This window comes from Alosa pseudoharengus, unplaced genomic scaffold (genome assembly GCF_046254945.1).
Source record: "Alosa pseudoharengus isolate Yale_2024_CS ecotype anadromous, Long Island Sound unplaced genomic scaffold, YU_APseudo_1.1 YU_APseudo_1.1_scf_24, whole genome shotgun sequence".
Lineage (NCBI taxonomy): Eukaryota > Metazoa > Chordata > Actinopteri > Clupeiformes > Clupeidae > Alosa > Alosa pseudoharengus.
In genome coordinates, this window is record NW_027468689.1 from 5,659,614 (window position 1) to 5,676,442 (window position 16,829).

At 43.6% G+C, this 16,829-nt stretch overlaps 1 protein-coding gene across 2 annotated transcripts in view; it reads left to right on the forward strand.

Annotated features, from left to right (window-relative positions):
* Positions 1-16,829, forward strand: part of st6gal2b (ST6 beta-galactosamide alpha-2,6-sialyltranferase 2b) — a 39,606-nt gene that overhangs the window by 14,996 nt on the left and 7,781 nt on the right. For both annotated transcript variants that reach the window (XM_076302934.1, XM_076302933.1), the window contains exons 2-5: positions 1,417-2,007; positions 9,073-9,170; positions 13,867-13,968; positions 16,650-16,824. In XM_076302934.1, coding sequence (XP_076159049.1) covers positions 1,446-2,007; positions 9,073-9,170; positions 13,867-13,968; positions 16,650-16,824 — 937 coding nt within the window. In that variant the 5' untranslated portion in view covers positions 1,417-1,445. The remainder of the gene's footprint in view (positions 1-1,416; positions 2,008-9,072; positions 9,171-13,866; positions 13,969-16,649; positions 16,825-16,829) is intronic.

Here is a 16,829-nt window from a genome sequence, read left to right on the forward strand (position 1 = left end):
TGAAGGGGCCAAAGCTGCCAGGATCCACTTCTGAAAGTCCCTGTTAACCAAACGAGTCTGTCACACCGCAGAAAAAGGTGTCATTTACCGCCCAGATAAATCTGAATGAATAAAAAACAAGTAGTTTGAATTAAAAATGTAAAGGTTTCAAATGAAAAAAAAAGACCATTATACTCTGCTGTTAAATGCTGTGGACAGGTCTGCTGACTATGCTCAAGCCACACCCAATCAGGACAAAGGTGCTAAGGTGCTACCACTCTCAACTGACCAACTGCAATCTGTCTGTGTGGAAGTAAAATTGTTGAGAGAATTGATTTAATAAGCTTAAACTGTTTACCATGTTGTTAGTTGCTTTGAGTAAAAATGTGTCAGCCAAATGTAATGTCAATACATTCAATACATGCGTCAGCCAAATGTAAAGTCAATACTGTAGAGTACAACTAGCTATACAGTAATGCACGAGTGTTGATGTCAAATATTCAACAGAGTTTGTTCAGATTAACCACTCACCTGCCAAGTAGGCCATGCCCAAAGTTTTAGGCATTGGTGACAGTATCCTAAACTTTAAAAATAAATACATTTCTTGAAGTTTCCAATGAAAATATTTGTCAGTAAGTCTTTAGTACAACATGTCATTTTAGAAACAAATTATGATGAAACCACATCTTTTGAAAACAAGGAAATATTAACATGACCCCAAACATTTGAATGGTAGTGTACATCTTTATAATGTTATGGTAGACCTAGGTGGAATGCACTTTCACTCTGAGTGAGCTGTTCTGCTTGAACAACAATCTTGTCCTTGGGAACAATGATTAAACTGTCTAACCTGTTGTGAACAAAGTGTAGAGCTATTGAAAACAGAAAAGAAGACTGCTGCCATTCTCAAGTTCAAGTAGTTTATTGTCATGTACTCATAAAAGGAATTAATCAGTAATTGAATTCTTGTGCTTAAGAGCCAGCTCAACTTTAAAGAATAAATTAAAGTAATGTTTACTCTTGAACTCCAAAATATAAAACTTGCTTAACTGGTTCGATATTTTATTCCACTGTCATCACTGGTGTTGTTTTGTCTGAAGCTCAGGGTGTCTTTTTACAGTTGAAAGAAATAAGCTATTGTCTCTGTCTGTCTCCTTGTATTTGATCATTTCATTTGACTGCTTACAGTCGATGACAGTACTGACTGTTATCTTGATCTTGTGGTGTTTCCAAACTGTCTGGCCTGAAAACACAACGGTCACAGGAACAGTTATCATGAGGGTTGTGGAACCTGAATTTCAAGTATGAAGAATGATTATATCAGAACACACAGAGCATACAAGAGCAATGAAGACAAAAGCGATACACCTTACTTTTGCAATGGTTGCCTTTTCACTGGACCTTTTTATTTGTTTGTGATCTTATTTATCATTCCAGGTGTTCAATAGGACCTGAACGAGTCCATCATGAGGTATAGGACGCTACTGGGAATGTTGGCCCTTGTACTGTTCTCCCTGATCTTCATCTCCCTCAGGCAGTTAGAGGAAGACTGTAGCACCATCGTCTCTCTCAACCACACGGCGAAGGAGAGAGATGTGCGGCTGGAGTTTCGGCGCGCGTTCCGCCAGAGACAGTGGCAGCAGAGGGTGGAGCGCATGTGGCCCATGGACGATTTCACGGCGGCGAGGGCGGTGGCGAAGCAGCTGCGTCGGGGAAGGGTGTCGGAGCTGATGCTCAGCTACCGCCTGCGCGGCGCGATGAAACACTACATCAACGACAACAAGTACCGCGTGGCCTTCCATGGCCACCGTGTGCTGGTCAGATCCAGGCGTGAGCTGCTGTGTCGTCTGAAGAGCCAGATGTTTGGGTTGACGCTGGACGGGAGGGAGCCGCCGTTCTCCGTTCGCGGTTGGGAGAGGCTCATGCCACGCAGGGGTCTGGAGGAGCTGTACGGGGCACGCCTGAATACCTGTGCCGTGGTCACCTCCGCTGGGTCCATCCTCGACTCTGGTCTGGGAGAGGAGATCGGTGAGTCTGCTCTCAGAGGATGAGTGGAGGGATGCATGATATTTGATAATATGCGGCAGTGCTAGAGTAGTGGTTAAGGAGCTGAAAAGTTTTGGGTTAATTACCTAGCTTCTACCGTTGTGCCCTTGAGCAAGGCACTTAACTCCGAGTTGCTGCAGGGACAGTGGCCCTTGAAATATAATTGACATACGTAAGTCGCTTTGGATAAAAGGCATCTGCTAAATGAAGTAATCCAGCCGGCCTATTTCAAACTGATTTTGTCTGATAGATAAACAAAATAAAAAAGATAGATGTAACAAAACTCACAAACAAGCAGAAAAAGAAAATAAAGAATTCTGAAAGTGCAGTAGTAGTCCAGTCATTTTATGAAAAAAGGTTGAACAAATTCGGAAATTGAACTACTTTTAGCACTTTTACATCCCTCTCCCTATACTATAGACCTTTTATTTATTTTCTTATTTCATCACACGTCAAAACACACACACACACACACACACACACACACCTGACTTTCTCCAACTTTTGCACATCTCTATAGAACTTTTTATTTATTATTTTTGATTTCTCCTCCATCTATCTACCCATGTCCTTGATTGCCTAGCCTTTCTGCCCCCACCCCCACCCCCAACACACACACAAAAAACACACACACTTACATCATCACTGTCATCACCTCACATACATACAGCACACTGCTTGCTACAGTAAGCCTCCTCTACATACTTGCTGCACACTGCCCCCCCCTACATACACAGCAACACACATCCTCTCTCCAACACACATCCTCTACATACTTACAGCACACTGCCCCCACCTACCCACACACACACTACACACACACACACAGTCACTGCTCCACACACACATCTTCACTGTCATCACTCACATACATCATACATACAGTACTCTGCTTTCAAAAAGTCCCTTCACCATACTTGCAGTACACTGCCCCCCCCCCCTCCCCTACATACACAGCACATTATTTCATCAGGAAGCTTCTCCAACACACATCCCCAACATACTTACAGCACACTGCCCCCCCCCCCCCCCCCCCCCCAATACACAGCACATGACATATTGCACACTGCCCTCTCCCCACATACACAGCACACTATCCCATCTCCCTTGTCATCCCCCTAACACACACACCAAGACCCCTGGCAGTTGGGTTAGCCCCTTGAGCCGTGGATCTGCCCAAGGTTTCTTCCTTAGTAAGGGAGTTTTTCCTTGCCCCTGTTGATCTTTCTTATGCAGTCCTTGCCCCACCTTTCTTATGCAGTCCTTGCCATTTAATCTACTAAACCCCTCTTCTACTGCACTTTTTACCCCCCTTCTACTGCATTTCTTACATCCAGTAACTATATGCATGTGACAATAAACTTCCTTGTATCCTTGTATCCTTTATGCATTATTCTTCAGCAAATACTGACAAAACTGTAATTAGAATGTTGTAGAATACACATTCTAAAGAATATCTGACCCCATCTAACTTAACATGGAATTTTGGAATCTTGCATTGTTGAGGAACATTCTTTTATTTTCAAAGAGTGAATTTTTGGCTTATTTCAGACTGGTTTGTTGCAAAATTGGTGTCTATTTTTAGTTGAATGATAATGTCCAAATTCAACAGAAGGGTGCAGATGGGATAACTGCAGTTAGCCTCCAAAAAAGTGACTATTGTTGTGACATCTGGCAAAAATGCTATACTAATAAATATAGTTTAAGATTAATAATTAACAATGCATGCCTATGCATGGGTCGTGGTTTTACCAAAGTCATAGAACAGTCAAAACTACATATTCTAAAAGCATATGCCCTGTACATGAAATATAGCATCAATCAACTTATGTCCCATCTTCCTCCATACCATAACACATACTCCTCTATTCTGTATAGGCGAATCAAGTGAACAGCTGATACATTTTGGCCTGCACTATTAAGGAAAACAAATTAAACACCCTAAATTATATATTTTCTGAAAGCATATACCCTCTGGAGGAGATATAACACCATTTAAGACATTTCCCATCTTCCTCCATGCCATGCACAATACATTGCCCTCTATTCTATAAAGCTGAATCTAGTGTTAAGTGGATACATTTGGGCCAATACTGTCCAGGGAAAACAAATTAAACACCATACACTATATATTTTCTATAAGCATATACCCTCTAGAGGAGATATAACACAATTTAAGACATTTTCCATCTTCCTCCATGCCATGCACAATACATTGCCCTCTATTCTGTAAAGGCGAATCTAGTGTAAAGTGGATACATTTTGGCCTATACTGTCCGGGGAAAATAAATTAAACACACTAAACTATATATTTTCTGAAAGCATATACCCTCTGGAGGAGATATAACACCATTTAAGACATTTCACATCTTCCTCCATGTCATGCACAATACATTGCACTCTATTCTGTAAAGGCGAATCTAGTGTAAAGTGGATACATTTTGGCCTATACTGTCCAGGGAAAACAAATTAAACACCATAAACTATATGTTTTCTATAAGCATATACCCTCTAGATTAGATATAATACCAGTTAAGACATGTATTATCTTCCTCCATGCCTTGGACAATTTGTTTGTCAAATGTTGCAATTAGTTTTGGGTCACTATATATTAGCTATAAATAATTACATTATGCCCTGTTTGCCCATGTTAACAAACAATTTCAAAAAATGTATAATACTTTATAAGTAACTTATAATACTTTTTTGTTTGTCTTGATGTAAGTAATCAACTCAGTAATTTTCATGGTGATATGTGAAGGTTAATTTTTTTCCCCTATTTGCGTGAGAAAAATACTGTATATGCGCATGAATAGGGTATATTTAGGTCTTTTTCTAAACTTTCCCCTATTGGGATTCTTCGGAGCTTTTTTCCCCTTACTCAGGACATATTGAGGATACAAAATCAGTTAAGTTTTCTTCTGTTGCAATTTGTTCAACGTTGACCCTTATTTTGGCTTGAAATGACTGGACTATAGGCATTGGGAAAGCAGAGAATAACTAGATGTACCGCAGAGCGGTACAAAATATGACCGCCGCCCAGTCCAGCACATTTTTTCCACAAAAAGAAATCACGCTGAAAGGCCTATATGATTCTAACTGTCTCACTAAATTGCATTATCCACACTCAATTCTCACTGGTATCTGCTAGACAACAAGTCCCAAAACATGATTAGTTCATAGATTTCACATGTAAAATTCATTTTATACAACCCCACCTCCATCTTGCCTGTTCATAATTCTGAGAAATTCTTGATTGTTTGTGTTATGTTTATGTTATGTGTGTGGGTGTGTGTGTGTGTGAGTGTGTGTGTGTGTGTGTGTGTGTGCGTGCTTGTGTGTGTGCCTGCGTATGTGCCTGTGCATGGAAGCGTACATATGTCTACTGTGTGAGTATATGTCATACGTATGATTACTGTGAATGTGTGTGTGTGCGTGTGTATCTGTTTGTGCACATGTGTGCACATGAAATGGGTTAACATGACCCCTGGAGGCAAATATACGGAAAAAAAATGGTCATCCTAGGCCCTACAGTTCTCAAGATATTCACAGAGAACTGTGTCTGGCCTACCCTCCTTTCAGAGGGTCCAGTCCAGCGGGGGGGCTACAGATCAAAACGAAAAATGACGGTTCCATGCTATCCATGTGGGGGTACATGCCCACCAAGTTTTGTGTACCCCGGTCTTTCAGTGTCCCGGGAATCCTTGTTGGTGTACGTCACTAAATGTACACATAAATTATTTTATTGTAAGGCCCCCCATGAACGAAAGTACACAAAACTTGGCATGCATTCGGAGGGTGTCATAATGATCCTACACTTTCAATTTCGTGCAGTTTTGACCATGTCAGCCAGAGATATTGTGATGAAAACACCTACATTTTTGCTTTTTAATTTTTAACTAGGTGGTGCTATACATGAAATAAGTGGTAATGGGATGGGTTGACATGGCCCCTTGAGATCAACATACAAAAAAAAGGTGGACCTCCTAGGCCCTACGGTTCTCGAGATATTCACAGAAAACTGTCTCCGGCCACCTACAGGCCAGTTGGTGTATAGTAACATAAATTCATTTATTGTGTGGCCCCCCATGAACGGAATTCCACGAAACTTGGCGTGCATTCAGAGGGTGTCATGATGATCCTACACTTCCAATTTCGTGCAGTTTTGACTATGTTAGGTCACAGATACCTGCGATTACAACACCTCATTTTTACTTTTTTAGGTTTAACTAGGTGGCGCTATACATGAAATGAGTGGTTATGGAATGGGTTGACATGGCCACTTGAGATCAACTTACCAAAAAAAAAATGGTCCTCCTAAACCTTACGGTTCTCGAGATATTCACAGAAAACTGTGTCTGCCCTACCCTCCTTTCGGGGGGTGCAGTCCAGCGGGGGGGCTACAGATCAAAACGAAAAACGATGGTTCCATGCTATCCATATGGGGTTACATGCCCACCAAGTTTCGTCTACCCCGGTCTTTCAGTGTCCCGGGACTCATTGACAGAAATTTGGGCATGCGAAAAAGAAAAAAAAAAAAAAAAAAAATCTGACTAAACCTATATGACCGCCGCTTCGCTGCGCGGCGGTCATAATAAGGGGAGAACCGCCACTTCGGGAAACTTTCGGTTTCTGAACCGGTTGCAGTTCCTGTTGTGGTTCCATGTGAGGGCGCTCACTAATAAGTGCAGAATGAATGGAGGTCTATGGAGCTGTACCCCTCAAAATCCACTTTTCTCGGGATATCATTTTTTGCCCAGAAATTTGAATGTTGAGAGAAACTGAATGTTGAAAGAAAGGAGAGAAACTAACTGTGAATGAGCACAGTGCGTGTCATCACTTTAACTTGTTACACACATCATTTCTTCCTCCTCTCTCCCTCGGTCACATTGGTCCTTTACATGGTCTGCTTTTCAGAAGGTGCCTGATTGTTGCATTTGTTGAGGCAGGAGTACATGCTCTGACAGCCAATGAAAGACACTGTTTCAGAGCTCATAAAGACATTGAACTCTTTTTGTTAGAAAAAACTTGGCAAGGTGGAGAGTTTTTTTCTCGGATGTTAGATAACAGGGCAGGGCGGAGTGGTTATTGTCTAGGGGTATTCTCAGCTGGAACAAAATACTTTGGGTATTGGAATCAGGTTATGACCAGTTTTGACCATGGAAGTTCATAGTATTTTGGCAGAGTAATATTTTTGCTGATAGTGTATATATTCATACTTTGTTTGTAACTGTCTATTTTAACCTTGTTGAGATCCTGTTTTCTAATTCTGAGCAATCTATTTTTCCATTCATGGGTTCTTCAACAGTCATATCCTGCTCAGGTTTTTAGCCCTTCTTAAATGGACTCATCAGAAGTTGTCGTGTCAATATTTGTTTTGTGCTTCCCCCTAGTGGTTAATTTGGTGCATTACCCATTCCATCACCCATGCCATTAGCCATGCCAGTTCCACCATAACTGTGAGCTACTTGAATACTGGCCAATCGGAAAAGCACTGTAGGGGGGTGCTGTGGCGCAGCAGGCTACAGCGCCCGTACCAAATACGGGCCTGAGTGCCCACGGGGACCCAGGTTCAAATCCGACCTGCGGTCATTTCCCGATCCCACCCCATCTCTCTCTCCCACTTGCTTCCTGTCTCACTCTCCACTGTCCTGTCCAAATAAAGGCAAAAAAGCCTTAAAAGTATACTTAACTCTTTCCCGACAGGGCCAAAATAGGCCAAAAATTACTCCTTTGATATTTCATTCTGCTGTGGGTGACCTAAGCATATCTCAAAGAAACCATCCATTTTCTCTTGAAGCCAGATAGTTAGGCTACACAAATATATGTTTGACATGACAATTATGTATTATTTATATATGCTAATTAGCATAAAATCTACATATTCCGGGCACATTTTTTGAGTTTGTGAAGCTCTACAGCTTCAACACAGCATGTTATAAAAAAAGTGAAATAGCAGAAAGTTGCATTTACCTGTTGGCTAAATAAATACCAAGTTTGGTAGCAATTGGGTGAAAGGAATTTTAAATAACTAATTTTGAAATTATGTATACAGACGAGCCTAAATAAACATTATATAGTTTTATTATCAAAATTAGTTGCAATATCACATTTGTATCAAAAAAATAACTTACAATTTCATCTCATACATATTATTTTGGTTAATAATCATGTTTTTTTTTTTGGTCAATGTGTAATAATCATGTTAACACAGTTTAGACTGTTAAAACAGATGAACAGTTAAAATGACCCAACAGAGTCAGTGTTGCTGAAAATGACCCAACAGATTCAGATACCTCCCACACGGAGTTACACTAGGCCTACAGATTTGGCCCCTACCCTCTCACACCACACAGTTTCATATCACTAGACAACATGGGCATATGTACTTTAAAAAAAAGATGAACAGTATGTCATTACTACCACTGAACCTCGGTCGATTGTCATTACTCGCCATGTTGAAATATCGCGTTCGGCGCTTGACAACCAATCACAAAATATAAAATCTAACCAATAGCAAAAATTCAACACATATCCAAGGAAAACCCATTTATTTGATTGGCTTAGACACTTATTGACAAAGACGTTTTCGCGGGGTTTCAGTGAAGAAAAATGATACTTTTACTTTTATGGGCTGTCGGGAAAGAGCTCAAAAGTATACTTAAAAAAAAAGAAAAGCACTGTAGCATTAAATGGATATTTCTTCTAAGATAGAACATAACTGTAAGCCTGATCTGTAGTAAATGTGGATGTGTTTCAGGCTTTACAGAGATTAACTATTTCTTCACATGAACATGAACATTTACTTGAATGTTATGTTTGTCTGTGGACTTAATTGGTAAAATATGTCTTGTCTCCACCGTGGGATAGTGAGAAACGTAATTTCGATCTCTTTGTATGTCTTGGCATGTGAAGAAATTGACAATAAAGCAGACTTTGACTTTTTGACTTTGATTATCATAAGAGTGAGTTTAGCCGTAATGGTCTGAGAGGTGACAGATTGTGTGAACAGGTTTGTGTTTTATTTCTGTTTCTCTGACCGGTCAGATGGCCATGATGCAGTGTTGCGCTTTAATGGGGCTCCAACAGAGAGGTTTGAAAACGATGTGGGCACAAAAACCACCATCCGCCTCTTGAATTCCCAGGTGAGTAAAGCCACATTCCACCTTCCAACATGAGGACAAAGGCTGATTTTCTTACTTTACAATTTTTTTCAAACAGTAATTTCCCATGTATTAGACACATTGTGTATAAACTGTAGGGCAGTGTTTTATGCAAATAAATAAAACCTCGTATTAACCGCAGTGCCCATAAACCAATGAATCTGAATCAGATCGTGCTTTAACCCATTCGCGCTGGATGCTGCATAGCGCAACATTGACTCTCCCGCCTGATGCTGCATAGCGCAACATTGACTCTCCCGCATGCTTTTTATTTCATGTTTGTAGGTGCTACAGAGGCTTAGATATTACATTTTGGTAGACGTTGACAATTTTTAGTATGTTTTCAGAAAACCCTCAGGAAATAAGGATCTATTTCGACCTCCCTCAGACCGTCACCACGGTCTACACCTTGAATGATGCCATCCTTCTACCTTTTCTCGAGACCATTATATCAACAATGTCATGTGACTGACCTGGAGGCTGTCCCACCGTAATATAATGCATTCAGGGACATGCCTCTTCCTCTTTGCCTTTCTCGCCTCAATTCTGAGACCGGTGAGTATGATTTCATTAGAAGCCAGTAATCCGCCACGTTATCGTGCAGGTGCCTTTGGTCCCTGAGGATTCAAACTGGTTTTCCCTTTGATATTCGTTCTAGTGAGGCGTTTACTTTCGCCTTAACGGTAGAACGTTACCGGCGGCTTGTTGAATGCAAGCTAGTGTAGCCGGTTTAATTGTTGACACCTGTTGTGTTTCTCTCCGCGCTTTTTGATCTTACAAGCCGCGTGAATGATGCTTTGTTTAGAAAACAAAGGCTGATAATTGGCAGGGTGATCAAAACTAACTTTCGCCCTGTTAAGGATTTACACACAGGTGTGCAGGGATGGTAATCAGCCTAAATTCATTACGAAACGTAAGGGCTTTTGGAGTTGTATAGCTAAAGCAGTGTGTTCGCGCACAGTGAGTCTTTTAATTTACTAGCTTACCGTGTGTTCATGCAGTAGGTTAGGAGAAAAGGCTTGTTCTCCAAGCGGTGCGTTCGCGCACAATCAATGGTCGTGCATGCACTTCTGGTTTTCCGACCTAAATCAACAGTAAATGGGAAAAGATGTTCTCCTGTCTAAGCAGTGCGTTCGCGCACAGTTAGTCTTTCTGTTCCTCCAGCCTAAACGGCGTGTTCACATGCAGTATGAGAAAAGTTGTTTTGTCTAAGGTGATGGAGAGCAGGACAGTATCCATGATCGTCACTCACGCAGACAGCATTGTGTGCACTCCTATAGGTATAGGAGGAAAAGAGCCATAGAGGGCCGTAGCTTAATTCCCCCCCCCCCTCTAGGCAATTAGTAGGGGAAGAGGACATGCAGTTAAAGATTCCGGCCTCTATTTGGGGCCTGATTGACTGAGTGGCCAGGGGACGCTCACTCCCAAGGGCCAGCTCCATCCATGGCAGGTTAGGCAGCAGGAACTTTCCCTGTCCACCTGCCACCTTTCCAGGAACCACATATGGCTGATACAGAGTCCATCTTCCTCTGTACACTGGCTCTCCTATTGAGAAGAGAGGCCGGATGTACTTAACTTTGGTTCCTTCCAGCTTCAGAGCTCTGGGTCTGCTAGTGACAATGTGTATAGTGAAGCCTGGGCTGAGACTGCTTTGGCTGTTTTGTTAGCAGCTATCAGAAAGTCTGGTAGCGCTAGTGGTCCAGACACCAAGAACTTGTTGGATGCTGCTGTCTACCCATTCCTAACTCACCCGTGATATTGGAAGGGCCATGTCCTCATATTGGCTAGGAGGCTTGTCGGGCTGGGGGCTGCTGCTGGCTGGCCCAGCTCTTTGGCCACTACGTTGCCACTCCCCCACCCATTGGAGTTTCCAATTTTGGCCTCCATCTTGTTTTAGGGTCCCTATAACAGTAAGGGGCCTCAGTCCAGGCAAATGCTTTGGCAGAGGTAATAGCAACGCCATTTCAGAGGGGCGCCATTGTCACAGTAAAGTCTAAGCGAACAGCAGGCTGCCTTTTACTCAGCATATTTCCTTGTTTCCAAAACGGGAGGGGCGGGCTCAGACCCTTCTTAGTCCTCCGGCGCTTCAACACGTACATCAAATCTTACCCGTCAAAATACTAAGGAAGTGGTTCACCACTACCAACTTGCGATACACTTTTTGGGTACAGGTCATGTAGTACACAGACACTGTGCTGTACCATGTTCAGTCCCTCAGCTAAAACTCAACTGAAGGAAAGAAACCTTCAACCAATTCAGGAGGCAGTCTTTTAGGGCTCCACCTGAACCCACTCACAATGAGGGCCACTCTTACCCCTTAAAGGATAGCAAGAGTTCTGGCAGTCCTACATGACATTTGCCTCAGCAAACATTACATTCGATAGGCTTTTAGAGAATCCAGGGGATGATCTCTGCAGCAGTGATGGTGTTCCCACACAGTCTCTTCAGAGCCAGATCTCTGCAGCACTGGCTGACTGCCACAAACCGGCGTTCATGGGAAAAACAGGCATGTTAAGATTCCACATGGGATGGTCATGTCTGCAAGCTCTGCCCCCATGACTGGGCAGCAGGATGTGTGTACAAGAACTTGGGCAGTCTAGTACATTTGCGTCAATAGATACCTCCCAGACAGGCTGGGGAGCAGTTTGGGAGGGCAGAACCATGAGTGGTCTCTGCGAGCCTCCATGGAACATGGGGCACATCAGTCTTCTGGAGCTGGGGGCAGTGCATTTCACCCTGAGGGCTCTCTTCTCTTGTATACAGGGCAAGCATGTCTTTGTGCGGACAGACAGCTCTGCTGCTATGTACCATATCAACCACAAAGCGGGCTTAAGGGCTCAGCGTGGCTGCTAAGTTACTCAGAAACCTCGGCTGTGGACATTTCCATGCCTGGCCTCACTCAAAGCAGTGCCAGAAGCTCGGAATCTCGAATTCCTGTCAAGCTGTCATCTGGTCACGCTATCCTCAGCCCTTCTCAGGGTTAAAACTGTCTGTAACTGAGCCCATGAGTATTGCCAAGCATTTCCAGCAGAGATGGGAATTGTTCTCCTCATGATGGCAGGGCCTGGAGTTAGATCCAGTGACATCCAATGCTTGGTGCTACACTTTCTTCACTACCTTTGGGATGTGGGAAGGACAGCTGATCCAGTATCCTGTAAGTCTATGCCTTGGGGTCCCATGGCACTGTAGAAGGTTTGTCTGTTGGAGAAGACCCTATGGGGTCGCAGTTCCTGAAAAAGCTGACTACCTGCATCCAGGCAGATTTTTGAGAGCTCAATCCTGCGACCTCCCCTGGGTGGTGAGGCCTTTGAGTGCAACCCCAGGTGGACCCCTGGGGCATCAAGTTTGTGTTGCATAAAACTGTTGTTTGGCCACCTGCAAAAATAAAACTGCATCTTTGGCCACATGCTCTGCCAAGATGGCAAGTGAGCTATGTGCACCCTCCATGAGTACTACATGCTTGAGGTGGAAACCATTATTCTTCCCTTAAGGGATGAACCCTCAGTCAGTTAACCATGTCATTGAACTGGAGCTATTTTGCCCTGAGCCAGCTTGCCAAGCTGAGGGGGCTCTTAATGCTCTATGCCCAGTCAAGGCATTGGGAGCTTGTGTTGATCACACGTGGCTGCGTTGACAGGCGCACACACAGCTTTCGGTGCTATGGGGGTGAGTAGCTGGTTCACCCAGTGTCTACACACCGTTTGACCCACCAATTGGTGGAGACAATTTTTCAGGCCTTCTCTGGGCAGTATTTTCTAATCTCTTAAAGCCTGGCGGCTCATTCCACACGGAGTACGGCTGTCTCATGGGTACCATTGAAAGGGGTTGCTCTTGGTGGCATGTGCAGCGGCATCCTGGACTACTCCATGGATCCCTGCCAGACTTGAACGAGTCAATGTGACATCCGCCACTATCGGCTCCACTGTTATGTTGGTGGCCGACCTGACTGGTGATGAGTAGTCTTCTGTCCTCGCGACACTGTTGGGACTAGTCATCCAAGGTGTAGACCGTGGTGACGGTCTGAGGGAGGTCGAAATAGATCGTAAGTTATGTCCATAACTATGGATCTATGAGACCGACCGATGACCGTCACCATCTCTTGTCGCTCGGAACGAGCTGAGGCGTTCCAGGCAAGAGGAAGAGGCATGTCCCTTAATGCATTATATTACTGCGGGACAGCCTCCAGGTCAGTCACATGACATTGTTGATATAATGGTCTCGAGAAAAGGTAGAAGGATGGCATCATTCAAGGTGTAGACCGTGGTGACGGTCATCGGTCGGTCTCATAGATCCATAGTTATGGACATAACTTACGTTATTTAGTCTAGAATGCCATAGGATTCTATAGGAGTTTTTAGCAGGCATTTTAGGAGTAAATGGGTTAATCATACAGAAGAATGAAGAAAATAAGTGCATTCCCATGTATAGCCCGCCCCTGCGTATTTACCGCACAGCTGAAGAAATTGAGCAAAATCAGTGTATAAACTTCAGTTACTGTAATAATCAGGAAATGACGTTAACTTGCCACCTGGAGCTCATTATAAGAGGTTCTGAACAGAATAAACTGAACAGAGAGTGTGTGTGTGTGTGTGTGTGTGTGCGTGCGCGTGCGCGTGTGTGTGTGTGCGTGCGTGCGTGTGTGTGTCATGTCTCACTCTGTGTCATGTAATTATAACAGATTATGGCCCAACCGAGACATGAGTTCAATACCAGTGCACTCTACAGGAACGTCACTCTGCTAGCGTGGGACCCTTCACCATACAATGTAGACTTGCAGAGGGTGAGATACACACACACACACACACACAACGCACACACACACACACACACACATACACACTCTGTCTGTCTGTCTGTCAATGTAGACTTCCTGAGGGTGAGTTGCTGTGTTTGTTTGGATTGCTCCCTCTTGTGGCTGGTAGCTTTTAGATTCCCTTTAGATTCTCGTTCCCTCTATCTTGTACTGTTCTCTGAATGTAAGTTTCTCTCTTTGGGTTTTTCTTTTTAATCTTACTCTTTTACTCTTGGATTCAACCTCCTTCTCTATCTCTCCCTTTTTTTCTCTCACGCTCACGCACACACACTCTCTCACTCTTTCTCTCTCACACACACACACACACTCTTTCTCTCTATCTCTCTCTCACACACACACACACACACTCTCACACACACACTCTCTCTCTCTCACACTCACACACACTCTTACTCTCACTCTCTCTCTCTCTCTCACACACACACACACACACACACAGGGAGAGAGTGACGGTCTTGGTGTCTTTGTTTACTGAGTGTGTGAAAGGCAGTTACTGGGCTGGCTGCAGGCTTTGATTAAGCTGCGTTTCACAGTAAAGGGAATTAACAGTTGCCAGGATGGCCTGAACCCTAATTGTGTTTTAATGAAAGTGCTGTAATAGTTCATGTCGTGAGTGTGGGACCAGACTAATGACTTGTCCGCTCTACAGGCCAAAACACATACTGATTTACGTAATCACCTGGTCGGCCTGTTCTATTCCAATGCTATTCCAAGTAGCTCTGTCCCAGACAGTCTACGGGCAGCCGTGGCCTACTGGCTACCGTGGCCTTCGGACTTGTAACCGGAGGGTTGCCGGTTCGAACCCCGACCAGTAGGCACGGCTGAAGTGCCCTTGAGCAAGGCACCTATCCCCTCACTGCTCCCCGAGCGCCGCTGTTGTTGCAGGCAGCTCACTGCGCCGGGATTAGTGTGTGCTTCACCTCACTGTGTGTTTCACTAATTCACGGATTGGGATAAATGCAGAGACCAAATTTCCCTCATGGGATCAAAAGAGTATATATACTTATACTTACTTATGTTCTGTTTGGATTTTACCATACGTGAATGAGGTTTAGCCATTCAAAGCCAAGGTCTGGAAAAATTTAAAAGAGGGGGCCAAAGGTAGAGAAACTTGTTGTCAGCAAGATCGTAATGAAGGAAAGGTGCTTAACTGTGTGTATTGTGTGGATCTGATAAAAGAATATATATTTTATATGTTGGTGGCCCTTGTTTGGTACAGCCAGAAGGTAGCTCTCTCCAGCGCTAGGCAAAATGATTGATGAAGTGATGGCACACACTATATGCAATAAAGAAACCTTAGCTTCCCGGGTGCCCGCGGTCGTCACTTCGGGCTGATGTCTGTCAGCTCAGTTCTCGTCCGGCCTGATGCTGTGATGCACTTCACGACCACGAGCGGTAATGCCAGCACAGAGCCGCTGTGCTCCCAAGAAGCTCTTCAGGACCCTGACTAGTGACCTAGACAAAGCGCTCCCACATTTATTCTATCTGGCAAATTTCGGATAGTGAACGCTCAAAGTAGTAGTATTGGGAACAGGCTTTTGTACAACCTGGGATGTGATAAATGATCTAGACTTGAGGATGAAATCTGGCGTTATTGTGAAGATGTAAGACTTGAGGATGAAGTCTGGCGTTATTGTGAAGATGTGAGGTGTGAGCTTAATGGCGACCACAGATCAGACAGACTTCGAAGCACTAGCTAATGATGCTGATTGACCTTTGTGTGTTGCCTTTGTGTGGCGAAAAAAGTTACTCACTGCAAAGCCTGCCCATCATCAACTAGCAGGTTGCATGTTGCTCATGTGGGCACAGATAAACACAAAGTAAACAAAGCACTGTTAGCTCACCATTTTCAGACTATTGGTCCACCAGAGACAGGGTGAAATGTACATTGGTATAGTCAGGCACAAAACATGGGGTGATTATATTGTCTCTAAGTTGCACTCCATGTCTTAGCTGGTGCTGAATGTTCCCACTGGCTCAGCTATATAATTAGCTTCCATTACAGAACATATGAGTTCTTTTGAGTTTGTGTTTATATGTGAATATGTGTTTTGTTTTAGCGTGTGTTTCTCTCTCTGTGTGTGTGTGTGTGCGTGTGTCTGTGTCTGTCTGTGTGTGTGAGAGCGTGTGTGTGTGTGTACGTGCATGTGTGTGTGCCCTCCTGCCTGTATTTGCTGAAAGGACTTAAAATCTGAACAGATGTTGTTTTTCCCTTCAGCACAAATGGGCCACAGCATTAATCAAGATGGCTGAACAAGCCTCTGCCAGCAGGCACTTTGAGTTGAGAAGGACTGAGCGATGCAAACACTCCTCAAGTTCCCTTGTGTCATAACCTAAGCTTAGCCGGATTGTAATCTTGTGTAACCAATACTAACCACCATCTATTTTATAAACTTTGAAAATAATATAGATATGAACCTAACTGTGAGATTTAAAAATAAGACAGAGACGTATTAAAGTTTTGAGGGGAAAAACAATTGTTATTTTATAAGCCTTGCTATATAAACAAAGTCTTCAAACTGCTAGTTTGGGAATATTCCACTCAAATTGTTCACTCATTTTTGTTTCTGTTTAGGGAAATAATTCTCTGTCTATGCCCAGTTAAACCATTAAGTTGTAAACACAAAGCTCTGTTGTCCTGCCACTAGTGGTACGAAGAGCCCGACTCCGACCTGTTTACCCCATATGTAGAGCGGCGGCAGCTCAACCCCAGCGAGCCGTTCTACATCCTCCACCCAGGCTACATTTGGAGACTGTGGGACTTGATCCAGGGGAACACCATAGAGGACATCCAGCCCAATCCCCCCTCGTCTGGCTTCATAGGTGAG